The 26,421-nt window shown below is 52.7% G+C and overlaps 6 protein-coding genes across 6 annotated transcripts; 2 read left to right on the forward strand and 4 right to left on the reverse strand.

Annotated features, from left to right (window-relative positions):
• Positions 1-2,837: 2,837 nt before the first annotated feature.
• On the reverse strand, positions 2,838-3,587 carry PODANS_1_1960 (uncharacterized protein; the record flags this gene model as incomplete). The annotated part of the gene is made up of 1 exon (XM_001912354.1): positions 2,838-3,587. One exon carries the CDS (start codon positions 3,585-3,587, stop codon positions 2,838-2,840), a length of 750 nt encoding a protein of 249 aa, XP_001912389.1.
• A 3,092-nt stretch (positions 3,588-6,679) lies between these two features.
• On the reverse strand, positions 6,680-8,436 carry PODANS_1_1970 (uncharacterized protein; the record flags this gene model as incomplete). The annotated part of the gene is made up of 3 exons (XM_001912355.1): positions 6,680-7,234; positions 7,285-7,573; positions 7,643-8,436. 3 exons carry the CDS (start codon positions 8,434-8,436, stop codon positions 6,680-6,682), a joined length of 1,638 nt encoding a protein of 545 aa, XP_001912390.1.
• Positions 8,437-9,634: 1,198 nt separating this feature from the next.
• On the forward strand, positions 9,635-11,270 carry PODANS_1_1980 (uncharacterized protein; the record flags this gene model as incomplete). Its single annotated transcript, XM_001912356.1, has 2 exons — positions 9,635-9,745; positions 9,795-11,270. 2 exons carry the CDS (start codon positions 9,635-9,637, stop codon positions 11,268-11,270), a joined length of 1,587 nt encoding a protein of 528 aa, XP_001912391.1.
• A 357-nt stretch (positions 11,271-11,627) lies between these two features.
• PODANS_1_1990 (uncharacterized protein) lies at positions 11,628-12,654 on the reverse strand (the record flags this gene model as incomplete). Its single annotated transcript, XM_001912357.1, has 3 exons — positions 11,628-11,994; positions 12,054-12,350; positions 12,410-12,654. 3 exons carry the CDS (start codon positions 12,652-12,654, stop codon positions 11,628-11,630), a joined length of 909 nt encoding a protein of 302 aa, XP_001912392.1.
• Positions 12,655-15,877: 3,223 nt separating this feature from the next.
• PODANS_1_2000 (uncharacterized protein) lies at positions 15,878-20,554 on the forward strand (the record flags this gene model as incomplete). The annotated part of the gene is made up of 2 exons (XM_001912358.1): positions 15,878-20,386; positions 20,459-20,554. The coding sequence occupies 2 exons, from the start codon at positions 15,878-15,880 to the stop codon at positions 20,552-20,554; spliced, it is 4,605 nt and encodes a 1,534-aa protein (XP_001912393.1).
• Positions 20,555-22,151: 1,597 nt separating this feature from the next.
• Positions 22,152-24,136, reverse strand: PODANS_1_2010 (uncharacterized protein; the record flags this gene model as incomplete). The annotated part of the gene is made up of 3 exons (XM_001912359.1): positions 22,152-23,546; positions 23,603-23,798; positions 23,865-24,136. 3 exons carry the CDS (start codon positions 24,134-24,136, stop codon positions 22,152-22,154), a joined length of 1,863 nt encoding a protein of 620 aa, XP_001912394.1.
• Between the last annotated feature and the right edge of the window lie 2,285 nt (positions 24,137-26,421).

The raw sequence follows: 26,421 nt of genomic DNA on the forward strand, positions 1-26,421 counted from the left end.
TAGGCACCCGCTCAATATTGAAAGGGCCCAGCGATTCGAGACAATGAGTTTCAAGTCTCAACTCTTTCTTTGCTCCGATGGACGATGATCGTTGTGGCCAGTAGAAAATACAAGGCGGCAGTATGCGGAACAGAACCTAGGAACCAACTCGGCATGCACGGCGGGACGAGATCGTAGGCTGCTCCTGCAGGCCTACCTGGAAGTTGGCCCAAAAAGATCCAGCTCTGATACTGAAACGCTGACGATGGCCATGAGACGACCGATATCTTTCCACCTTCAGTCTGCGTTGAAGTAAAGACCGAGCATAGTCACTTTCTGGCACTGTTGGCCTCCTCAACAACAGAGAGAGGAGAAGTAATTGGGGGCGCCTAAAGTGAGCTCGATTGCATGTGTAAGCGGAGAAAGGGCGCAGCAAAGATAGAAACCGCAATTGGAATTCCGCTTCTCTGTGTATCATCGCCCAGCTCGAGGCACCAACGGTAAGGTAACTTGCTTAAACGTCCTATCAAATGAAAGTCAGTTGCTGTTTGTCAATGGAGAGGATTGTGACAACTGTGGAAGCTGTCCCGTCTTCATCATGGATGAAGTTGAAGGAATCTCGCCGGTCCCTCGATGGCCGGCGGGAAAGGTGTTGTGAGCTGCACGCAATCCAAACCCCGCGTGGTCGAGGCAGTGTGAGATCTGATAACAGGGCAGGCGCACACTGTGACCTCAATGGGTGAATCCTCCACCATCACCTCGGTCCAAATTGCCGTGGTAACACCGAACTTCAGCGACTGAGCCTCGACCAGCCTCCCTATTTCCGCACTGTGCTCACCCCACTTTCGACAGACAGAGCAGGTGGATGAGGTGGGAGGAGCTGAAGATGTTGCTGAGTGAGACGCTGATAACCTCCTGAGAAGAAGAAGAAGAATGAAATTTCCATTTGATTGTGTGAGAGCAAACTGCATTATATGACTGCAAACTCCATTTAGTGTAGAAATTGAATATTGATGCTTGGTGGTGACAAACATTCCAAAAGGGAAAGCAAATATCACAGCGAACCCTCCCCCTCCCCCGCCCCCGCGCACTACAGTCTGGGTACTCAGGCAAGGCCTGGGGAGAGCACTGCGAGCCCTGGTCTCGCGAGAGCCACTGCAAACTCTACCGGGCGAAGGATTTCATGTCCTCTCCGCTGCAGTGACAATGTCTGCGAACGGCGAGGCAACATTTTTTCAAAGAGCAGAACCTGAAGCCAACCATGACCTTCACGTGGTGAGGTGCCCTGCCAAGGCGGCACAATTCCACAGGCCACCAATTTAGCGCCCTCGTACAAAAGTGTTAGTGCTCACATGCAATCGACAGTGACAAGTCCAACATCATCTCCGAGCATCGCCAGAAGCAGCCCCCATGGCGATTATCTCCAGAGCGCACACTGATCATTTTGCCGATATCTTTACGTTGAGATCCTTCTGTCGAGGATGACCCGACCGAGGCTGACCCGTTCATCTGCGAGGTTCCAATATTCCTCCTCCACGGACGAACACCACATAGCTAAATCTGATGCATCAGCATCAGACTAAAGGTCACCGCCAAAAGCACGGCATTGAAACGGAAATGGCTTTCTCTCTGTATCTCGGAGTCCATCTACTCCTCCAGGCAACGAGTAAAAGAACCCGTCTTCGCAGGACAGAACCCTCCCGCATCGCCTGCTGATCGCAGTTCGTCGCCAGGATTGGATAGCCTGCACACCACCGTCGATGCAACTGCCGCGAAGGTGCATGATATACAGCCGCGGCGGGCCAACCAGAGTGTCTATTTTCGAGGGACTCTCCGGATGGCTGAGCCACGCCCCAACACCCGTCTGATCCACCCACTGCTCCCGATCAGGTACAGTAACCTGTCACCAGTTTACTCAGAGTGCCCCGCCTGGCCTACCCAGAGAAGCCCGACACTTGCGCAGGTCCTGCCTGTCAACAATGCACAAGTTCAAGCTTGTTCTCGTGGCAGGATCGCAAAAAGCCTTAACGGCCCGAGTCTAGCTGAGTGTGGAGCGGCATAAAGAGGTCGCCTCTCCTCTTTGCCCTACCTGTGCAAATCCATCCCGCGCTCAACTATTACTCGAGCTCAGAAGAGAGGAGAAATCATTGTCTGCTATACTGGCAGAACACCTCTCTAGACTATCACAGCGTTGGCACCGCTTCTCGTGAGCTGTGTCGATATTGGTTCTCTCGTGTCACTTGGCCATCTGGGAATCAAGTCTCACGGCTTCATGGCAGTGATTGGACAAAGCCCCCGATATGTCCGGGGTAGTGGCAGTTGATCAGGATCTGAGACTTCAATAAAGGAGCAAGTCTCCGTCAATGAGGATCAAAAGAGAGCTCGGACTGAGGCTCTTGCAGCAGGAACCGTCTCTGGCCCTAAGTTCTGACGAGATCCTCTCCACGGCGCACCACGGGCGATGCTGTTTCAGCAAAAGTATCGGGAAACTTCGCCACGGATTACTCAAAACCCTTATTTTGTCTGGACCAGTCCACATTGGCATAGGCATGAGCAGTGCGTAAAAGGTTGGTTGTTTATTGACCGAGCTGAATCTACCCATCCACGGCGTATGGTTCCTGACTCCACGGCTTCCTATCAAAAATCGTTCCATCACTCTGGGAACAACCCAAGACCATTATTGGTCTTCACATGCAACTATGTTTCAAACCATAGATCAGGGCCAAGATGCATGGCCCGGGAGATGTTCCTTCCAGGGGCATGCTCGACCTCCTGCGGCCCATGAAGCTCCACCATAGGTTGTCCAGAGCCTCAGATGGCCAGCCAGTCTCCTCCGGCATTTACATGCGAACAGCAAGTCACATTCGGCGGAATACCATCGTCGATACCCGCAGCCACGCCCGAGATGGCTCTAAGTATAGACGATGAGGGGAGGGGACTGAATAAACGGCGTCGAGGGTCTCTCGCAGGGGCCGGAACCCGCATCTCGACCTCGAAGTCGCGCCTCGGTCCCAATCCCCCGGATACGCCGCCTTCAAACCACACAACCGTGAAACCAACATCCCGCCCCGCTTTCTTTCTCCCTCCCACCCCGAACTCGTCAGCTCTTTGACCAGCTGCGTACTCCACAACTCGACCCACGATTCAACAGTGCTGTGCCGTTCCCGACTGCCCGTTATAGTTGCTGCAACGGCCGCCGATGATGGCCTCCTTTTCTGAAAGTCGTCGTGGCCCGTGTCACGTTCGAAACGTTCTGGCGATGAGGTCCCGACCAGGAAAAGTTTCATCCTCCCTTCTTTGTCGTTCTCTATTCTCCCGAGTTGAGCCGCACTTGTCTTTCCTGATGGGGTGGTGGCGGGGAGTTTTTTGTTGTTGTTGTTGTTGTTGTTGTTGTTGTTGTCGTTGTTGTTGTCGTTGTTGTTGTCGTTGTTGTTGTCGTTGTTGTTGTTGTTGTTGAACGAGAGATGACGAGTGTCATCACCAAATCTCATTTGCTCTCTGGATGTCTCTTGTTGTGGTTGTCTTGAGGAAAGAAGAAGCCGCATGCGTCGGGGTGTGGACGTATTTCTTCTCAGGGGATGGTTCGGGGGTCGCCTTCTTGCTGTCATGCGACCACCACCGACCAACAGACTTGATGAAGCCAAGTGGTGAGCAGCTTGATCTCCTCGACCCTCTTTCCTCGTTGTCGAGGGGGATAACGTGGTAATTCTCGCGAGTCATTTTGGGTGGTACACGATATCGAGGACGGTCTTGGGGAATGTGGAAGACAGTGAAACTGAACGACGACGGGCTTGGTTTATAAGTGATGCTTCAGCCAAGCGTTCTGCTCAGATCAACAAAACTTGTTTTCGTATGAGGTCTATCAGAGACAAGACGGGTCATTCCTGTCGATCCAAGTAGGAAAAGGAAACATCCCGTGGCCAGAGAAGGGCCGCTGCCTGTCACCTATATATCTCAAGGGAGGCTCTTTCCTCACACCTCAACAAGCCCGCGGGGCAAGCGTCTACCAACCTCTCAGCACCGCAAAGACTTCCCACCACCACCACACTCCCACACGCAAAAGCACACCATTGGCAAGCTGCGCGGGGAGTCCGTCAAAAGTGATCATGTCACAGAGCCCAAAACCGAGAGAGCGGGCCGGGAAAGCGGGACTTTGTTCGTTGGTGTGTGCGGCATCCCAAAGCCTCGTCCGACCTCCCGAGGAACGGCCCACGAGTGGTCAAGATCGTCGGCTTCCGAGACTTTCAATGTCCAGGCGCGGTCTGTGAGCTGGCGTGCGTTGTCTTGCAGTGAGAGGCCACGCACGGGTCACCGCCATGGATGACTATCGCAATTCATTGATTCCGCATGCCGCTGGGACAGTGTCATTCCGAAGCCCATATCCAAAGCTTTTACTTCTGGTGCCTGAGTTTTGATACTACAAAACACATCTGCCCAGAAAACCACAACCCACACTGTCGGTAACACCACCTGCACAGAACTATCTGCCGTAACACGATAGAAGAATAAGAAGGTGGGCAAGCAAACGGGTTCGAGGCAACCAAGTGAGACAAATGATTGTCCAAAGGTGGTGTGCTACTCTCCAACATAATTCGTCAGTCAGACACCCATCTAGCGTCTTGTGGCGCCCTTTTGGAAGTTCTTCGATTTTGGGGAATCTCAGCCCAGTCGATGCCGGACTAGAACCTTCAAAAAGTCGGCTTCGAAAGATATTGTAAGCCGCATTTCCTTTTTGAGAAGGGCCAGAGGTTGTAACTCGGCCATGATCGGGCCCGTCTGGTTGGGTTATCCGTGATGATTGGGTCGATTGGGGCAGTCAGCATAGCTTTGGACTATGCACATTGGGCATTTTCCCCCAGCTGAGCGGCATTTGTTTTCTGAGCCTGACGATGGTTTGTCAGAGCTTGGCATTTACCTCGCTCTGAGCCCACTTTGCTTGGCCAAAGGGAGAGGATTGGTGAGGATTCAGAATCAATTCTCAGTAAGAACTAGGACATGTTACCCAACTCACTGTTTTGTGAAAGTCGGCCAGACAGGTTAGGAAGCTGAAGGCTTCAAAGCTAACATATATGCAAGTTCGTCACGAGATGATAGGTGAGTGGTATAGATTTTGGGCCGCCACATTTTTTGGGGTCTTCTCTGCTGCATGTAGACCACCTACCTTACCCGACGACACCGACAGTTCGGCTGCCGGACCTGCGAGGCTTACACCTTCCCTTACCTCCCCACCAATACCGACCGAGATGCCGGACCTACCGAGCTACCGGGGCGAAATACCATTCATTCCAGTTGAGACTTGCCTACTGCAGTGATAAGGTCGGAACTCAGATCACACTGGTAGCCACTTTGTTCACCCACCCCCACGTGCCGCAGTGATCGGGGATGGTATTTGATGCCTGGGTTCAGTTTCATCTCCGAATTTGCGAGGAATATCGGATGGATGATATCTTGAGCCCGAAAAACTACTCTTTCTTGTCCATGTCACCGGTTGCCATTTCCAGAAAGCGATCTGATGAATACCTCTATGCCGAGATGAACTGGGAATCGGATATCAGTTGGGTGGTGCCTGTTCCATCACCCGAGCAGGGCATGCCGGGGTTAAGCACACATCAAAAGGGAGGATGCATAACACAGAATGATCGTGTTGGCTCTTTGTTGTGTTACTTGGCCATTCGGAAGTTGTGTGTGAAAAAGAGAGATTTGAAACATTTTGCTCAGCCGCCTTCAACACTGATTGCTGTTGTTGTTCTTGTTGCACAGATCTATCTTGCAGGAACCAGGTCTCAAACAAAAGTGCTCGAAAGGGGACCTGTGTCTGCAGACCATGAAAAAAAACTGCTCTGCTAAGCCCTGCTGCCCCGGAGTCGAGATAACTTTCTTTTTTGTTGTGCGGCTTGGACTGTGAAACTAAGGGTTTGTTGAGAATCATATGGCCTTGTTCAGTGATCGGTCAAAATTCAGGAATAAGTTCAACAAACTTGGGAGATTTATCCGTGTCCCATCCGGCCAGAATTTAACACGCAACTGCAAGATAGACTTTTCGCTCCCCGTCCTGTTTCGTTGGACGATGCTATCCTTCCCGGCCTGTTGGGTCGTTGGCTCAACCCCAGAGCCCCAAAACCAAATTCCCACCTAACCTGGTTTACCACACAAGGTCACGGTCATGTTAAACCAAATGGCAGGCTGTGTTCCGAATGGTAGCTACCATAAAATTCATTCCGACTGTTGCTCGGTTCCGGTAGGTATCCCACTGACGACGCTCATGCGTGTGAGATAAACCCTGTAATGCTTTGTGCGTCAATGTTGGTTATGTGAAATGCACCAACAACAACTACAACAACTACAACAACAACAACCATTTTATTAAAGAGGTTTAAGCGCCCGTTCAAACCGTTCGCTTATTCTTTAAGGTAACCCTCGGTTGTCAACATCGCCGGTCTGGCCCCGGTTCATAAGTCGAGGCTGGCACTGCCCCATGCTCTTGACAGCCTCGTGGCTTTCAAGACTCGATTGGGGATCATCTTTCAAATCAAAGAAAACCGGGGTTGCTTTGAAATCTTATACCCCGTGTAGTCTGCAACTAGTATTATACAATATAATATAGTCTCAGGATAGAAGTATACGTAACTAAAATTTGAAATGGCAAACATCAATTCAGGACTGTCATTAGCATCAATCTAGCCATCATCGCAAAACCCCCTCAAAACACCAACAAAGCCGCGCTCGAATCCTCAACCCCAACCTTCACCCTCCCCATCCCATCAACCTCCACCTCCTCCCCCGTAGTAACATTCCCCATCCTCACCGGCCTCCCCTGATCAAGCTCATAGTTGTAACTCCACCCATCCCAACTAATCCCCGTAACGGCATCACTCCCGTTAGCCCTCAACCTCTGCACTTTGACCTTTTGCCTGTACCCAACCGTCACCCCAACATCAACCCCCGCCCTCTTCCCCAAACCCCCCAGTTGAAAAAAATACTCCACGCTCCCTCTCTTTGGCGGATTGGGAAGTGGAACTAGTCCCTCCCCGTCAACCGTGGTGTTATACCCCCTCATATTAACCACCACAACCCTCGACAAAATTCCACCATGGTAAATCGCATATGCCGCCTCGCGGTGCCAAGTCAACGGAATGCTCACCACCTCCACCTTCTCATGTCTCCCCAGGGCGGCAGCTGTGGCGATATTGCCGTAGTAAGGGGGTTTTGTCCCTATGCTCGTAACGTTCGTCTCTATTGGTTGCCAGGATGCATACTAACCCCGTCAACACACTATTTGCCGCAAGTTATTTGAGAGAGACAAACCCGGTAGTTAGTCCCCTGGTGCATATGCACCCTTTTGAATCCTTTGCTCGCGGCATAGAGGTTAAAGTCTACCACCCAGAGTGCCGCGCCAAAAGTGTTGGATAGCCCTGGGCGGCCTTGGTTGTATAGCGAGTTTGTCTCCCCGAATATGGGCGGTGGAGCGCCCGGATCGAGGGAGACGATCCGGTAGTATTCGGCTGCTTGGGCGTTCACTGACCGGGCGGTGACGGTGTGGTTTAGGAGGGTGGATTGGAGGGTTACGCCTGGGGTTGTGGCGCCCGAGATGTAGCTGGGGGTGTTAGTGGGGAGTAGTGAGTTGATATGGAAAGAAAAAAAGGTAGCTGGACCAGAAACATACTTGTGCGTCGAATACAACCTGACATTCCTGCCATTATTTAAACCAGCTGCCCAGCTCACATGCGCCTTTAGCCTGTTACCAACGCCTCCATGAGAAGGTGCCATATATCCATATTCACTCTCACGAGCAAGGTCAGGGCAGTGTTGCCTTACCAGCGCATGTATCGTCCTCGTTCCGTTCTGCCACTGCCACACATAGGTGCTTTCGTTCCAACTCGGAGGTCGAATTGGGCCTTGGGCAGCGGTTGAAAACAAATCCGGTTCGTTGCCATAACCCCATAGATAGAGTTTCCCGTCACTCAGTGCTTTGCAAGCGAGAGGGACTGTGTCGAGGAGTGTTTGCCACCCCTCTGAAGTATTGGCACCAAGGCCAAGGTTGAAGCCATGAGAGAACTTGACATCCTTCCAGGTGCTGTAGGACTCAAAGTAGGAGGGACCAATGTAGATGGTGGTCGGATAATCGAGAGACCGCTTGGGGTTGAAAGTGCCATTCAGGGCATATGGCAAAGAGGCGTTGTAGAGAGCATAATCCTGAGTGTTGCCTCCTACTCGGATGTACGGCTTCGTGCCGGTCAGGTGTCTGATGTTTTCCAAGAGGTTGTCCGAAAAGGTGTTCGGATGTGAGTTGTTTCCTGCAAAGTCAGGAAAGCTAGAGAACTCGATGCTGAAGCTCACAAAGCCGTCGAGGATCTCATTGGCAGACGTGATGGACGTAGCGACTGGGAATTGACCTTGGACAAGTGAACCTGTCAAAAGAGAAAAGAAGACGGCCTGCTTCATGTTGGAAAACCGCATAATTCAAAAACAGCATCTCCCAGACATTGCGGGCAATTCCCTTCATCTTGAAGCGGACAGCAGCAGCAAAAATACATGAAAACACCCAACACCACACGAGTCCACTAATGTCGTGTGTCAGGCTAAATGGTTCACTTGATCACCACTCTGCACCCTGAATGGATCAAAACCAATTCGGCTTGAGTGATCGACATGGAGGGTGAGTACGGCATAGGCCCCGGAAAATGAGGCCAGACAGGAGTGATCACCAGGTTCCACAAGAATCTCCGCGTGGAATGAACATCTGGCTCGTGCTTCTGGGGGAGGGATCCGGGATTCTGGAGATGTTCCACTTGGAATGTGTCGGTACGGTGAGACGAACGGGGATTGTTCTGGGGAAATAGATCTTTTGCTGGTTAAGGAAGGCAATGCTTGTAAGTGGTCAATTGCAGGGGCCAGCACTCAGCGCGGGCAGTGCGGGGGCAGCATGGGAGGAGTTGGGGAACAGAAACATTGATGAGCGTCTCTGTGAGAGGCAGGTGCAGTCTAGGATCAAACACGATGAGGGTTGACTTGAGATACTTGGCACTAGAGTATCCTTGCCCTGGGAGAAACAACCTCGGCAGCTCTCTGCTTGAGGTATATCGTCGGTATGTTCGGGACATGGTGTTTCTGTGTAGTCTTGGCGGCGGGGTGTTTGATGTCGTCAAGTGTGGGGTAGCTGTCCTTCTGCCATTGTAGCCAAGAAACCTCAAGACGACGAGATATTGCTCTTGGGGTTTTTTCCTAGCTGGTGATCATAGTCAAAGCCCCTTCAAGAAACTCACGACTTCCTCTTTGGGGTTGTTTGAAGTCAAGACAAGCTCAGGGCCGATGTTAGGCGCCGAGGCATTCTCCACTGCATCCGGGGCATGCGGAGGTCGTCTGATTGTCATGCAACGCTCTCGACGTCATTGATCAATGGGGAATCTAGAATGCCCAAAAGAGACAGCTTCACCACTTTCTTAGTGACTGTATGTAGAAACTAAGGTAAGTTTCAACCCATAGCGGAGCCGTAGATAGCCAGCTTGTCCCGAGGCGCATCCGCACTCGCAACCAAGTCTCCATCCACTCAAGCGTCATCCATCCCTATCGCTTCTGCATTTCCGGGGCCGACCCTTTAGGTCCTCTTTTCATTCTTGTGCATTCTCCTCTGCACGACACACACCATCATCTCAAAATGCTCTTTCAAAAAGCTCTTACTTCCACAGCCCGCATCGCAACCCGCTCTCATCAGTTCCGGTCACCTCTCACCTCCTTCTCACGTCTCTCATCCACAATGGCTCCTAAGGTGAGTGTACCTCGGCTCGCATATCACTTCACCCTCTGACACATCCCAGCTTCGAGACCCCTCCCTCTTCAAACAAAACGTCTGCTATGTCAACGGGGAATGGATCCCCGCCAAATCCGGCAAAACCTTTGAAGTCCACGACCCAGCCACAGAGCAACTAATCGGCACCTGCCCCGAATTCACCGCAGAGGACACCCGCCTCGCCATCTCCCACGCCGAAACCGCGTTCGAGTCCTTCCGGCACAAGACCGGCCGTGAGCGCTCCAAGCTCCTCCGCAAGTGGTACGACCTCGTCGTCGAAAACGCCGACGACCTCGCCACCCTCATCACCTGGGAGAACGGCAAGCCTACGGCCGATGCCAAAGGCGAAGTAACCTACGCGGCCAATTTCTTTGAATGGTTCAGTGAGGAGGCCCCCCGTATTTACGGGGATACCATCCCTTCCTCCATCCCAGGAAACCGCGTCATCACCATCAAAGAACCGGTTGGCGTCTGCGGGCTGATAACACCATGGAACTTCCCCGCGGCTATGATCACCCGTAAAATCGGCCCTGCTCTGGCAGTGGGTTGTTCAGTGGTGGTGAAAGCCCCCGGTGAGACCCCCTTCACCCCACTGGCCCTCGCCGAGCTCGCCCACCGCGCCGGTGTGCCCCCAGGAGTGGTAAACGTCGTCACGGCGAGCGAAAACACCCCCGAAGTCGGCAAGGAACTCACCACCAACCCTACCGTCCGCAAAATCTCCTTCACCGGCTCGACCCCGGTGGGCAAGCTGCTCATGAAGCAATGTTCGACTACTCTCAAAAAACTCTCCCTCGAACTAGGGGGTAATGCCCCCTTTATCGTCTTTGACGACGCTGATGTTGACCTTGCGGTTGCGGGGGCGATTGCCTCTAAATTCCGCTCTTCAGGACAGACGTGTGTCTGCGCCAACCGGATCTTTGTTCAGAGGGGGGTGTATGACGAGTTTGCCTCGAAATTCGCCGCCAAGGTCAAGGAGTTCAAGGTTGGTAACGGGTTCGAAAATGGCACCACGCATGGCCCCCTGATCCACCACAAGGCCATCTCCAAGGTGGAGGAACACGTCCGGGACGCGGAGAAGAAGGGCGCCAAGGTTTTGCTTGGAGGAAACAAACTCCCGGATTTGGGACCTAACTTTTACGAGCCGACGGTGATTTCGGGGATGAAGGTTGATATGGCCATGGCATCGGAGGAAACGTTTGGGCCGGTGGCGGGGCTGTTCCCGTTTGACACCGAGGAGGAGGTGGTCAGGATTGCAAACAACACCACCGTTGGGTTGGCGGGGTATTTCTTCTCGAGGGATCTGGAGAGGGTTCACCGGGTGGCGGAGCATTTGGAGGTTGGGATGGTGGGGGTGAACACGGGGTTGATTTCTGATCCGGCGAGCCCGTTTGGAGGAGTGAAAGAGAGCGGGTTTGGGAGGGAGGGGAGTTTGTATGGAATTGGGGAGTATCAAGTCACGAAGATGGTGACGTATGGGGGGATGGGGAAGAAGTTGCAGTCGTGAGGGGGGGGGAGACTATGAGATGTGAAAAGTTTTGAGCTTACCCGGCGGGAGCAAAATGAGAATGTTGTCATGTTTACTTCCGATGTCATGATTGATTGTTCATGGCCTTTTTGTATTTTGAGCACTATCACTCATACCCTGACCTAGTTCTCTGTCCCTCAAGATCAAGAAAGAAACGAACGGACCCTGCCCAGTGTCTCCCTTCCACCTCAACCAGAGACAAGAAAGAATTAGAAATGTGATAAAAACACTGTGTCGACGACATAAAAAAAAAAGAGAGGACTGCTTTTTCTCGCAGGGGTATTCTCCTCCTTTCCTCACATAAAAATATCATACACTTCCCCCTTTTCCTTCCCCTCACCGATACGTATCAACCCTCAAAGGCAACTTCCGATCCAGGGTATGGAAAGCCTGCGTCCTCGGCGTAAAAGGCGCGGGGTTATGCGTGAACCCACCACCACTGCTACTCCCCCCCGCAGCACCACTCATTTGTTGATGTTGTTGTTGTTGCAACTGTTGTTGATAATGCCCATAATACCCCCCACCCCCACTCCCCCCCTCCTCAGGACTAACCGGCGTGGTCATCTCCACGCTGACCCCCTTGTCCTTTTGCGCCGAGTTATAGCCGTATTCCTCCTCGTCGTCGCTGTCGTCCATCATGTCGAGCATTTTGTTGGGCCACATGGCCCAGATGGCGAAGCTAGTCTGGATGACGTATACCGCGCTATATATATCGCTGTTAGTTTTTTGATTGTGATGGGGGAAAGATAGGGGGAGACAAACAGCATGTACACCGTCACGGCAAACGCCCCCTTGGACATTTGGCAACTCTTGACGGCATTGTACGGGATGGCGAGGTCGCACGATTTGCGGATGTACCACGGTGTCCAGCTCGGGTATCTCGGGTCGGCGTAGTCTGGTCCGGCCTGTCCGTACACGCTGACGGCGTAGAGCGCGGTGAGGGAGACGCCGACTGCGGTGCCGATGATGGGGTAGAAAATTTTCATGATGGCGGCGATCATCTTGGCGAGGAGGATGAAGAGGGAGACGATAGTGATGGCCACGTTGAAGGTTGTTAGTCTGGCATAGAGGTTAGCATGTGAAAGTATGATCCTGGGGCGGATGAAAGAAAGACATACGTTTGCGACCAGACAAACGGAATGGTCGGGAGCGGTCTATGGTTGGCATAGGCATACAGAATCATCGTCGGGCTCGAGTTGAGCTTGTAGTCGGAGCCGATGCGCCAGAAGAGCGTCCTCCAGGCATCCGGTTGCTGAACACCAAACAAAACAAGAAGAGGAATGATGCCGGCGAGCTCGGGAACCATGCCCCAATACAGAGGCCGCTTTGCTCGCCATGGGCGGTGGAGAATTCGGTAGCCCATTGTGAATCGTCTTGGTGTTGAGACTTTTTAACCCGAGGCTCGGCGCCGTCGACTTGAATATATATATGTCGATGTCGTCCCACTTCCAAACAAAAAACCCAGCAAAATCGCCGGCTCGTGAGGCTACCTCACATCGATCTCCCGTCGCAATCGCAGTCGATCCCCCGGTGAGACACACACACTGCCCGCCAAAACCCACGTCTTCAATTGGCGATCGCAAAGAGTGTCGCAAAGGTCGCCTTGGGGTTCACAAATCGCACATCACGGGGGGGAGCAGAAATAAGAGGCGGGGAAAAGAGACAGGCGAACCGTGATTGTATATTAAAAGCTGCAATTCCCATCGCATTTTCGGGGTCTCTGGAAGCAACCAACCAGCCGTCCATCCCCCTCTCTTGTGTGTCCATGCCGTGCTGTGCTGCCGCCCAGACCAGAGGCGATAGCCTGAAAAGATGCAGCTGGTCGGTCAATCACAGCTTGACGATCCAATGAGAGACCCGAGCAAGCGTCGTTGCGGCGTTGCTGTAAGCGCCCAGTTGTCGGACCCCTCGCCCAATCACAGCGGCGTCTCGCGGTGAACAGCAGGGCTGCTGCCGGGATGCTGCCGGGCTGCGAGGGGTGACGTGAACATTGTTCGGCAGCTGGGAGAATAGCTTGGTGTCACCCACCAAGCACTGCTTCGCCAGAGAGACTCACCTCATGGTTGAACAGGTGAGTGAGATTGTCAGTGAGTGATAAGAGTGCGAAGCCCTCCCGAGTTTGTGGATGTGCCGTGTCATTTTTGGCGGGCGCATGGCGTGCCCAGCTCTGGTTGGCCAGAACATCGAAACAGTTCTTCCTCGTGGTGTGTTCATTTGTGTGCCCACCACAGGCGCGCGCCGGGCATTGTCGCATCCAAGTTCTCATCACCCATCATCACCATCACCCGTCACCCGAAAGCCTGCCCTCCGCGGCATGTCGGTCGCCGTTGCTGCCGTGCTGCCGTGCTGCCGTTGAGCAGCTGAGCGGACGGGAGGCGGCGCCAACGGAACTTGCCAGTGGGTGCCGGTGCGGTCTCAGCGTCCGTGCGTTCGGGCACCCCTCCTGGCTTCTTGATTGGTCGGCATCGTGAACTGTGCTGCACTCAATCTATTGACAGTGTGCTCCTGTCGTGAGTGTTTTCCAAATATGTCTCAATATTCCAAGGTACATTTGGAACCCTGAGGAAGAAATCCATGTAAACTCTTCAATGCTGTAGGTAAACGATTTGTGGATGGCCGGAAAAGCTGCAATGTGGATTTTCAGCTTCAGCTCGGAATTAGCTCCGTAGCGCGAATGCGAAACCTCCACACTGCTGTGAGGCACCGTTACGTATTACGGATACCAAACTCCGATCGAGATTCCGAAAGGCCGGGGCTGGCCTCGGCAGAAACGGAGGTCTGCACCTTTTGTTTTCGGACCGGCCTTTTTTGTTGCTCAGATCGAGATAATGCACAACATCGGGTTAGTTTGCGATTACGGCCGCGTCTTGGACAAATGCCACGGGCGGGCGGTCTGGAGGGGTAGCATTACATTGGAAAAACCTCACGCCCCCCACTAAAGAAATCAGTTATACAAGCGAGTGGCAGACATTGCAAAAACTGTCAAATGCCACGACACGACGAAAACAAGAGAATCTGGGCGACTGTGAGGGATCGAGGAGATGGGATTTTAAAATGCCGCTCTCACCCTTCATGGGAATTTGGCTGGCTCCTCCTCCTGCCAGCAGCATCAGGCCATTTCCTCACACGGAAGACATGCTGCTTGGCTTGTGATGGGTTGACTCGTAATCTCAGAGGGAGCCAAGCGGAAGGGCGGGAATAGGCCCTTCTGGAACATGAGATCGGCACCGGCGCTCACCGGAGCCCGTACGGCGTTACATAAGCGGGGGGCCGGGCTGTCGTTTGAGTATTGGGTTGAGGAGGGCATACAACATACCCGTTGTAGAGGGCTCAGCTCACGATGCCGGCTGCCAATGGATGGTAATGGAGTCTCGGCAGAAGGATGAGGGTTGCGATGGCAGGCAGAGATCCCGATTGCACTCCATGTGTTCGGCAGGAACGGCCAGCGCACGGAGTAGGTATCAGCGTATCGGCTGGCTGGCGACGTGAAATACGGCGTAAATTGCAGGGGCCTGTGGTGTTGTTGTAGCACGAACCTAGGGCCAGACCTCGATGGGCCTTTCTACCCCTGCTCCTTCGATCATGCTTTGCTGGGGAAGCTCTCGAAACCTCATCAGTCCACTTTTGACGCACCGTTTTACGGATCCGTACGGGTACAGCAACAGCGACAGCAACAGCAACAGCGGGAGTGAACAAAGGACCAGCTTCCTCACCAACAAGTCTGCTGAAAACGCTGAATCCCCGCGCTACTCATTGGTTCAAGCAGGCCTTCTCAGCCTGTCGGGCTGTCTGTCTCTCCATCAAGCGCACCAGACAGAGGCAGCGTATCCATAGAGAGAGTCCAGGCACGGTTGGGCTCTGTCTGTTATTCTCCAACGTCGCTTTTCCCCACGACACCCAGAGTCCACCGCTCGCCGTGCTTCCCACTCCCCAAAAAGTTACTTTTCTTAGTCAGTCTACCAGTTTCGATTTTCGATTTCGATTTCGATTTCGATTTTCGATTTGCATGACCACCTGCCCGCCCGAGACTTTCCAAAGTGCAAACCCTATCCTATCCTGTGCCCTCTCCTCGTCAAAAATTCCTAGTTTGTCTAGGTTCTAGGTTGCTCACCACCGCGAGATCGCTGCTTGATTCGAGGCACTGCTGAGCGAAGAAAACTCGCCAACGGCAACAAGAAAACACGAATCAACAAAGTATCCAGGGCCAAGCTACCGCATGCGACAGCACATATCAACTCACTTCTCCACTCATTGCTAGGAACACGAGCGTTCGAACGAGTCTTTCATCCCAATAAAACGGTCCAGAACGTCAAAAAGAACAACAGGGAAGGTTCATCCCGTCTTTGGAACAAACAGTCAATGGCCAGCTGCTCGGGAGCGTCTGGTATCTAAAAGGATCAACCCCCGTTTGGTTGTCCGTCTACGGCTTCTGTCGGTCGCGGTTGTAGGTGGCGGAACATTGATAAACTTTCCCGCCGCTCTCTCCTTCGTAGATTGAGGTTGGTGCTGCGTGCGAGCTTGCCCGAGGAAATCGCCCCTTTGGGCTACTGGGGGACTTCTGATATAGACCTGTCGCTCACTTGGGCATGACGGAGAATAGGACCGAGCAGTGTTTTCCTCTTCTCCCCACCACAATCGTTTTGGATTCACAGCAGTCTCCTCCTGTATCTGCTCTCCCGCCAGCGCAGATCCCCCCAGCCGCGACCTCGTCCCGTCGAGACAATCCCGGACCGGTCGACTATTTCTCTTGCCAAGACGACAGCAGCGAGCAGTTTGACGAGACCGGGGCGACCATCGACGAGGTTGTGAGTGAGTGGACGGCATCCTCGAATAGCAGCCGGCATGATTCCGACGTATCAACGCCATTCTCCTTGACCCGATCATTGTTGGGTTTAGGTCCGCAAGTTTCAGCCGATTTTGGATTCTGGTCTCCCTCGTCGGCAGCGTCGTCCGAGCCACCCTCCAGGGCACCGCCAGGCGCCCTGGGAAAGAGGCTATCCGGCGCGGAATATCGCCCAACCCGACCTTTAGGATCTCCTCTGAAGAAGCCGCGCCTCACATCGTTCCCGCCCAACCTGACCGGGAAGCCGCCCACTGCAAATCCCAACCTTTTATCTCCCCTCTTTTTCTCAAACTCGGCGAGGGGGACGAGAATGAACTATCCATCCGGATTTGCAGATCCCGAGGCAGCGGCGTCGATGATGGGAACTCAAGAGGGTCAGGAGGGCTTCACTACTTTGCGTCTTCCCAAGTCAGTTACTACCGCCAGTCCTTCGAGATCGTCGGGCACCCCTGGGAGTTGGTCGTCTGCGGAGCAATCGAACCCGTCACGGAGCCCTGATGGCTGGCCGCCATCTAATATCGCCGGATTACTCCAAGGCATAGGGGTTGTCGAGTTGCTGGAACAAGACGAACGGCCGACGTTTATGATCGACCTCAATGAACCAGCAAATTTCGGCCCTGGACAACTGCGTATAATATATGTCAATGCGGCGCTCAAGGCGTCTACTGAGCTGCTGGAGCGTTTGCAGAACGAGACGTCTGTCGGGGGGCATACTACTGAGTTTTCACACTTCAAATCCTGGGCTCTAACTCTTGTGCCGGACCGGCTTTCGCTCGATGGAAGCACGGTTTCTCCCCCATCGTGGGCGGGGATGAACTGGTCAGCTTCCACCCTCCGACGTCGATTTCGTGTGGTCCGTGGAAACGCCCATCCTTTGGAGTCCAAGACGCCCACGCCGCCCAGCTCCACGAATCAACAGCATCCATGGGCTCAAAGCGGTCCTTGGACTGGCCGTGATGTGTTCGCACCGAGAGAACGGGGTGATTACTTTGGACCCGGTGCCGAGTCCCAATTTCGTTCTTACTCGGAGCCTCGGAGCAGAGCTGGTTCGATTGCCGACACGGTGGTTCAGTCTGTCGACGACATGGCGCTCGTGACGCCGCCCCCGCTCATGTCTGCGCCCCTGCCTCAGCTGCAAACCATCTTTGACTGGACTCGAATACCGCTAGACGACCCAAATCTTGGGCCTCATCATTATTTTGCTCGATCGGTCGATTGGGGGTCAACCTCTTTGGGACCCGTGGAAACGTGGCCTAATGACCTGCGCATCATGTCCAACATGATCATGGGGAGTCCTCACCCTGCGGCGCTGTATTGGGGCCCAGACTTTGTTGCCATCTACAACGAAGCATACATTGCGCTCGCGGGTCAAAAGCACCCTCAGCTCATGGGAAGCCGGTATAAAGACGTTTGGTCGGAGATATGGGACAGCATAGCGCCGGTTTTCGAGGCTGCCTGGAACGACGGGCGGGCAACCATGAAGCACGACGATGGTCTTTTCATCTCTCGCCACGGTTTCCTCGAGGAGACCTTCTTCAACTGGGCCATCATTCCGTTGGTTGGTAGCGACGGCACCGTGGTGGCACTATACAATCCTGCCTTTGAAAACACGCGGCGCAAAGTCAGCGAGCGCAGAATGTTGACGCTGCGAGAGGTCGGTGTCAAGACGTCACAGGCCAGGGATGTGAAGGGATTCTGGAAACAGCTTCAAAAGGGTCTCGAATACAACCCCTATGATGTCCCCTTTGCTCTCATCTACTCGGTCAGTGAAGATAGTGAGAGCGAGGTTGGGTCCATGGCTTCCGGCAACCTCAGCCACCCCCCAGTAATCAACCTGGAAGGCTCGATTGGCGTTCCCGAAGGGCACCCTTGCGCTGTGCCCTCGATAAACTTACGGTCAAGCGATGAAGGATTTGCCCACTACATGCGCGAGTCGATGGCCGATCTAGCCATGCCCGTCATCCTCAGTCTTGAAGACGGCACGTTTCCTGTTGAGCTCATCCAGGGGCTTGACTGGCAGGGCTTTGGAGACCCATGCACCACAATTGTCATCTTTCCAGTTCATCCAACAACGTCGGTGGATGCAGTGGTTGGCTTCATCGTGTTGGGTATCAACCCTCGACGACGCTACGACGACAACTACAAACTCTTTATCAACTTGCTTTCACGCCAACTGGCAACGTCCATGGCGTCTGTGGTCCTGTTCGAGGAAGAGATCAAGCGTGGACAGAGAGCGGCCCGGTTGGCTGCGCTGGACCGCCAGGAACTTTCGATGCAGTTACATCTCCGTACTCAGGAAGCCGTCAAGAGCGAGTATCGCTTCACTAGGATGGCCGAGTTTGGACCAGTCGGTCTGTTCATTGCCGATGGTCAGGGCCAAATAACCTTTGGAAACGAATCGATATACCGGATTTCAGGCAACGAACGGGCCACGAGCGGTCCAGATTCGTGGATGCACAGCATTCGAGACGAGGATAGGCCGGGCGTGGAGGAAGTTTGGCACAAACTTTTGGACGAAAAGGTGGCCGTGACGCATGAGTTCCGATTCCGGGGTTCCAAGCGGCTGATTGACGGTCACTCGGTCGATATTTGGGCATTGATGAGCGCCTACCCCGAAAAAGACGAGTACGGCGAGCTCAAGAGCATTTTTGGTTGCATCACGGACATCTCACAACAAAAATGGGCCGAAGACTTTCAGAAACAGAGGCGAGATGAGGCGGTTGAACTGAAGCGACAGCAAGAAAATTTCATCGATATAACAAGTCATGAGATGCGGAATCCTCTGAGCGCCATCCTTCAATGCGCCGATGAAATATCGTCAAGTCTCAACGAGTTCAAGCACGGGAATGGTCCAGTCGAACAAACTCTGGGTGAATTGACAGTGCTTGTCGAAAGTTGTGTCGAGGCAGCAAACACCATCTCGCTGTGCGCCAGCCACCAGAAACGAATTGTTGACGACATCTTGACGCTTTCGAAACTTGATTCCAATCTGCTGTTGGTTACTCCTGTCGATGTACAGCCTATCATGGTGGTGCAAAATGTGCTCAGGATGTTCGAGGCTGAGCTCCAGTCCAACGACATCACGGGGCAGTTTATTATTGAGGACTCGTACCGTGATCTGGAGGTTGACTGGGTCAAGCTCGACCCGTCCCGCCTTCGCCAGGTGCTTATTAATCTAATGACGAACGCCATCAAATTCACACAAGGACGACCAACTCGCTCGATCGTGATCAAGCTTGGAGCATCAAGGGAGGCGGAGAGAGAAAGCGGGCTCTCCTACATCCCACCAAGGCACCCTGATCAGAGAGATCTTACTGATGAGCCTGATTGGGCTGATGGAGAGAAGATTCACTTGCATCTTGCTGTGACGGACACCGGGCCAGGGCTGGACGACGATGAAAAGAAGATTCTGTTCCAGCGCTTCTCTCAGGCAAGCCCCAGAACACACGTTCAATACGGCGGCTCTGGGCTTGGACTCTTCATCTGCAGGATACTGACCGAGCTGCAAGGCGGGCAAATTGGTGTCTTTTCCGAAAAGGGTGAGGGCAGCACATTTGCCTTTTACATCAAGAGCCGAAAATCCGATCACCCCCAGGTCAACCTCTCAGCCGCCGCGCCGACACCCCGGCCGACACCGCCACGACAAATGCACCACTCTCATGAGCCGGCTCCACAGCCAGGACAATCGACACCAGAACCAGAACCGAAGCCAAAACCAATTACAATGGTGCTTGAGGGGCCAGCCTTGGCTGGTGCATTGCCCAAACCCGTCCGAGAACCCCAGAACAACTCGCCGTCGATGGACATCCTCATCGTGGAGGACAACCTCGTGAACCAAAAGGTCCTACAACGACAGCTCCAGCGGTCAGGAAACAACACCCGCGTCGCCAACCACGGCGGCGAAGCTCTCATCGAGCTCAGCAAATCCCGTTTTTGGAACAAGGTAGCGGCCGCAGCAGAAAACGAGCACCCACCTCCCCCGCAAAGACAAGACTCTGAGATTCTTCCTGATGGTATGGGAGACGTGAAAATGGCCGACGAGGAGGACGAGGACAATGAGGACGACAAGGGCGAGCGCAACATATCGGTCATTCTGATGGACCTCGAAATGCCCGTCATGGACGGCATGTCGTGCACGAGGGAGATTAGGCGGCTGGAGAGAAAGGGGGTGCTGACGGGTCATGTGCCGATTATTGCGGTGACGGCTTATGCGCGGCCGGAGCAGATCGAGAATGCAAAGGCCGCTGGTGTTGTAAGTTTTTTTTTTCTTTCATTTTTTTCTTTTTCTCTGTGAGTATCGATGCTGATAAGAAAACAACAACAGGACGACGTAATATCAAAGCCGTTCCGCCTGCAAGAGTTGCTGCCAAAGATCGAGGAGCTGGTGGCAAAGTACAAGACTTTGTCTTGTGAGGCTTAATTGTTGTTAATGATGATATAAAAAATGGGACGGATGGATGATTCCGGGATATTGTTTTTACGTTTGTGATTGGGATGGGGCGGGAAAGGGGCAAATGATATATGATACCTACCTTTTTTTGCGGCTCAAGTTTTTTTTTCTTTTTTGGAAGGATGGGAGGAAAGGAGTAGGAGGGAGGGTGAATTTGGTTTACAGCGTTTCTTTTCTTTTGAGGCATAATTCTATTTTTTACCATTTTGGAGACAAGGTTTTTTTTTTTTTTTTTTTTTGAGGTTTTGTTGGGTCTTATGCTGGGGAGGAGAGGAGAGAGACGGTTGGAGGATGATGATGTGTCGCGCTTTTATTTCTTGCAAGATGGTGGGAAAAGACTAAACGGGGGAGGGTAGGGATTATAGTTGTGCTCGGATTTTGCACATAAGTCATGAACGGAGTGGAAGCCAAGTGGTAATGTTGGTTGGGTCTTTTGTACTGGGCCTGGTTTTCTGGATAGTACCAGCAGGCATGCAATGGGATCTGGTTGGGTGTGGACAGACAGCTGGGCAGGGGTTGGCTTCTTGGATGCCTATGATACTTATCATATGCAGAGTAATTGGAAAGAAAAGGGATTAATTAGTGTAATGGGGTGTTTTGGTGTTGTTTACTTCATGTGATGAGATACCCAGAGAAGTTGGGCTATGAGATAGAAGAGAGACATTTTCTAACTTTGAATTGACATGTAACGTATCTTCAAGAGTGTGGTGAGATAAACATGGAAAGTGCCATACACAAAACAAGCACATGTCCCAAAGAACCAAGGCAGCAAAGAAACAGGAGATAGAGACGAACTCAGCACGCGAGAGGTATATTAATTAGCTATTAAAAAAGTGTTCATACTCTTAAACTCCCATTCCCATCCTGCACTCTCCCCCGCAAAGCCGCCCCTTATTCAAGACAGCCCAGACACAAAGGCGCAGTAAGAAACAAGAGACAGAATAAATTCTCCGCTCCACCACCACCACCACACCACATGCTCATCCGTCATCGTGCACATCCATCATCACACACACACCAACAAACACGAAACCAACAACCACACCAAGACCAAATCCACTCACACAATCCACCACACTGTAGTGTGTGCACACTCTCCCCTTTTTAGCCCACCTCATCATCCCTCCCACAAACCTCCTTTGCTTTCCCTTGCATGACCCAGAAAAGCCAATAAACAGACGACTGACTTGATGCGGACCGAAAGGGGGGGTATACTTTGGGTATCAAAAAGAGAAAATAACAGGAAAAACTCTGACTGCGCGCGCAACATCATCCAGTGGGAAAACACCAAAGCCAAAAACAAAAACGAGCAAAGCAAGCAGTAAAAAAAAAAGACGGGAGGTGATCAAGATCGAGTCCTATCTGAGCAATAGGGCCACGGCAAAGAAAGCGTGCCACGGACCAAGTGATTGTTGACAGCCAGATGGAGTTTCAGTCCTGACGGGTATCTTGACTCTGAAATGCAGATCCGTTTCCGACAAAACCCAAGGGTATAAGGGGGTGTGTTGTGTGTATTAAATATCTCTCAGCGAGGGGGGTTGCGTGTGATGGAATGATTATGCGGTGGTCATTCATGAATGTTCGCTCTATGTTTTCGTGGTTTCGTTTCCATACGTCTTTCACCGACATTGAGATTGCTCGAGGGGAATACGCCTCGTTCTCTAAGCAGTGGCGGTGACGACAGGCGCGGCCTCGGCGGGCTTGGGCTTCTCCTCCTCGGCAGCAACGACGGGGGCAGCAACCTCAGCGGTCTCGGCAGGCTTGACAGCCTCCTCCTCCTTCTTCTCCTCGGCCTTGTCCTCAGCCTTCTCCTCGGCGACAGCCTCGGTAGCGGCAGGGGTCTCCTCCTTCTTCTCCTCGACCTTGTCGGCCTTGCCCTTGCCCTTGATGGTGGCGCGGAACTTGGAGAAGGCAGAAGGGGACTTGACCTTCTCGCCCTCCTCGTCAGAGGAAGCAGACTCCTTCTTCTTGCCGAGGCCGAAGGGAGAGAGCTCTTGCGCTTGTCGCTCTTAACGGCAGGTCTGGTCTCGCCGTTGGTCTCGGCAGGAGCAGCAGCAACCTCAGTGGTCTCAGTGGGAACGTTGGCAGGGGAAGAGACCTCAGCAGAGAGGGGCTCAGTGGTCTCAACGGCGGGGATCACAGGGGCAGTCTCGGCAACGGCCTCGGTGGCAGCAGGGGTCTCCTTGACGGGAGCCTCAGCAACAGGAGCAGCCTTCTTCTTGCCGAAGGGGAGGCTGCCAAAGATGCTGGAGCGCTTGGTAGGGACAGCAGGGCGGGCCTCAGCGACCTCCTCCTTCTTCTCCTCAGCCTTCTCCTCGGGCTTGGCCTCAGTGGCCGCAGCCTCAGTGGTGGCAGGGGCAGCCTCGGTGGTGGTCTCAGCCACGGGGGCAGCCTCGACAGCGGGAGCAACCTCAGCAGCAAGAGCCTCGGTGGCAGCGGGGGCCTCGGTAGCGGCGGGCTCCTCAGCAGTGGCAGCGGGAGTCTCAGCAGTAGGCTCGGCGGCCTTCTTCTCCTCCTTCTTGCCGAGGAGGCTGCCGAAGATGGAAGTGCGCTTGCGGCTGGCGGAGCGACGCTTGGGCTCCTCCTTCTTGACCTCCTCGTTCTTCTCCTCCTCCTTGACCTCCTCCTTGGGGGTCTCGACGGCAGCGGCCTCAACAGGAGCCTCGGCAACGGCGGCGGCGGCCTCCTCAGTGGTGGCAGCAGGGGCAACCTCAGCGGCGGGCTCAGCAGCCTTTTCCTCCTTCTTGACGGGGGCAGGCTTGAAGCTCTCAAGGGTCTTCTTGTAGGTCTCAGATTCGGTGACAGTGGCGGCAAGCTCCTTGGCCTCGGCAATCTTGGCCTTCAGCTGGGCAACCCAGTTGTCACGGTCAGCGGCAGTGGGGGCCTTGAAGGTGTGCTTGTGGCCCTTGGAAGAGAAGTGGAACTTGTTGGTGCCATCGACAACGGGCTCAGTAGCCTCAGCCTGTAATTTTCTGTTAGGATTTGAAACATTTTGAATCGGACATTGAACAGACGTACAAGCTGGATAGCGCCGTTGGGAGCAGCCTTGTCACCCTTCTCGCTGTAGAAAAGGAGACCCTTGCCGGTCTCGGCAGCCCACGAGGCAACGTGATGGGCGACATCAGCGGCCTTCTCAGCCTTGAAGCTGGCGATCTCCTTGACATTGACGGGCTCAGAGCCAAACCAGAACAGGGTCTTGGTGTAGAGGAAGTTCCTAATCGAGGATGTTAGTCACTGATGACTCGAGAACTGTCGAGTCTGGCGTGATGCTGAAACGTACTTGGGGAAGTTGGCGCCCTGGCCCTTGTGCTCGAGGTGGCCCTCCTCAACAGGCTTGACCTCCTCCTTCTTGGCCTCCTCGGCCTCGGCAGCGGGAGCCTCAGCGGCGACCTCAGTCTCGGTGGCGGCGGCAGGGGTAGCCTCGACAGCAGGAGCAGTCTCGGAAACCTCAGCAACGTCGGGGGTGGCCTCAGCGGGCTTCGTCTCGACAACGGGCTCGGCGACAGGAGCGGTGGTCGCAGGGACCTCAACGGGCTTTGTTGTGTCGGCCATTTTTGATTGTGTGATGGGTGGTTGCAAAAAGCAGGGTATCTGGGTATCTCAAGAAAAAAGAAAAAATGGGTATCGGGTATCACTGAGAGAGAAGACTTCGCAAGAAATATTAAGCACGCGTGGCCTGCACTGGTCTGGACGAGGCAGAAAAACTCGTCGAGTCGAGGTGTTGGCTGGTGGGTGGAAGGAGAGAAGGAGAGAGAGGAGAATGGAAAGGCGAGCCGTGTGATGGTTCCTGGGGGTACTTATTTCGGAACTGGCAGTCGGTCGTGCTCTGTGTAGGGAAACGGTAGGACTCTTGTGCGATCCGTCCGCTCTTCTCTCACCCCCCAGTCCCCCCCCCCCCCAATCGCCCCCATCAGGTCCAGTGACTCCAGTCACAGTGAATGGTCCGTTTCCCCTGGCCAGACCCAAAGCGGAAGCAACACTGTGCGACAACCCTTGCCCTCTCGCTGCCCTCGCTCCCTGACCAGCTGCTGGGCAGACAAAGAAAGGCACACCGTCTTATCCAAAACGATGCTCAGTTGCTGGGAGACACGAAATTGCTTCAAACCGTTATTAGACAGGGATCCAGTTTTCCCTTTTTTTCCCCTTTGCACACGCGCCTACTGCAGCCACCAAGAGCTCTCAAGGTCCATGGTCCACATTCGCTGCATCTTCACTGGCCAGTGCGCTTCTGGGGTCCTGGTCAGCCATGCAGGAGGTACTTTGGCGACAAGTACCGACATGTCGTTTCTGTGCCAGGGAGCCCGCTGCAGGACACCATTGAACCCGCCTGATTTGCATCACGAACCGCCTGAGGGAGTCTCCTGCGCATTGAAGGGGTGACTTGCTGTTGCGGTATCCCTCCCTGAACATGTCCCGTTCTCCAGGCTTGTCGATCAGGGCCTTGCGTCTGGACACTGGCATCCATCCACGACCTCACCTCGTCAGCCAGCCCCTATTCCCACGTCAACACCCACCGCCTAAACAGAGATTTTCCTCTTGTCCCTCCGCTGTAGGTGGGTATCTCTCAAGAACAGTCAGAGCTGCCAAGTTGTCTCCGTTTTCACTTCAAAAGTCAACGATAGCGGTCCTGTAATTTGACCATCACAAAAGAAGGGTTCGCACGTTGCAAAGCGGGGCGTTTACCGCTTGCCGTCTGCCAGAGCTCCACTCCCGTAAAATTTGGTGCCGACGTTATGAGAACGTAATCAACCATGGCCCCACCCATTCCCACTCACCTTTTCACTAGCCCATGCTCACGCCCCAGATGGCGTTCGCGCTGCTCCACATGACATCTGCCCGTTCGGACGACACCACAACCTCGACGAAACATTTCAGCGACTCCTTAAAAGGGGGCTCACTCCCTCACTGCAGCTTCCTGGTGTCGGAGTGCCTTGGCGCCTCTTGTTGGTGATGACCTCGGAAGCCTCTGATTGTTGTGAAGCAGCAGCTCTGGAATGTGAGAGGTGCAAAGAAACTTTTATGCTCCAGCGTCAGATCATCTTGACAGCCTTGGCCCCACTGCTGCCGCGCATCGCACATGGTCAGGGACCCAAAAGCTGGACACTAGTTTCAAATTCGCTGCATCGATGAACCTGGCACTTTAAACATCTCGACGTTGACCTCGACAATAAGTGGATGGTATTGCGCCACCAGGCATTTACGCATGGGTAAGATCTACATTTTCTATATAAGACCATTAATACTGCGGATTTATATTATAGATATTTACTTTTTACATTAAATTAAATAAAACGCCTTTGTATTATTTAAGTCAAAAATTTATATATTTTTATAATTTATCGAAGTTTTTGTTAACTTTAGCTTTTACGTTTAATAATATCGATAATAATAATAAATTTATTATTAAGATTCATTTTAACTTTTTTCATTGATTAATTATATTACTTTTTTTGGATATTTTTGCTTTAACTTTAAAAAAAATAATTGTTATTATTTTTTATTTATAGACTTTATTAATTTTTTAAACTTAATTTTAATTACAAAGTTCCGTTTTAACATAATCTGAAATTTCGTTTTTACCTTACGTAAAAATTTATATATATTTTAAAATGATTATAATATAATTATGGTTTTGTATAGAACTTAAATTAAAAAAATATTTATAATGCATTTTATATATAAGTACTTACTTTGAATATTTCATTATTTCTTAATATATATTATATAGTCCCTAATTTTATTAGATACCTTTAAAAATTATATTGATAAAAAAAATTTTACTGAAAAACGTTGTAGATTTATTTTTAAAAGATTAAAATTAAAATGTTAGAAAGTTT

The sequence above is a fragment of the Podospora anserina genome, chromosome 1 (genome assembly GCF_000226545.1).
Source record: "Podospora anserina S mat+ genomic DNA chromosome 1, supercontig 1".
Classification (NCBI taxonomy): domain Eukaryota; kingdom Fungi; phylum Ascomycota; class Sordariomycetes; order Sordariales; family Podosporaceae; genus Podospora; species Podospora anserina.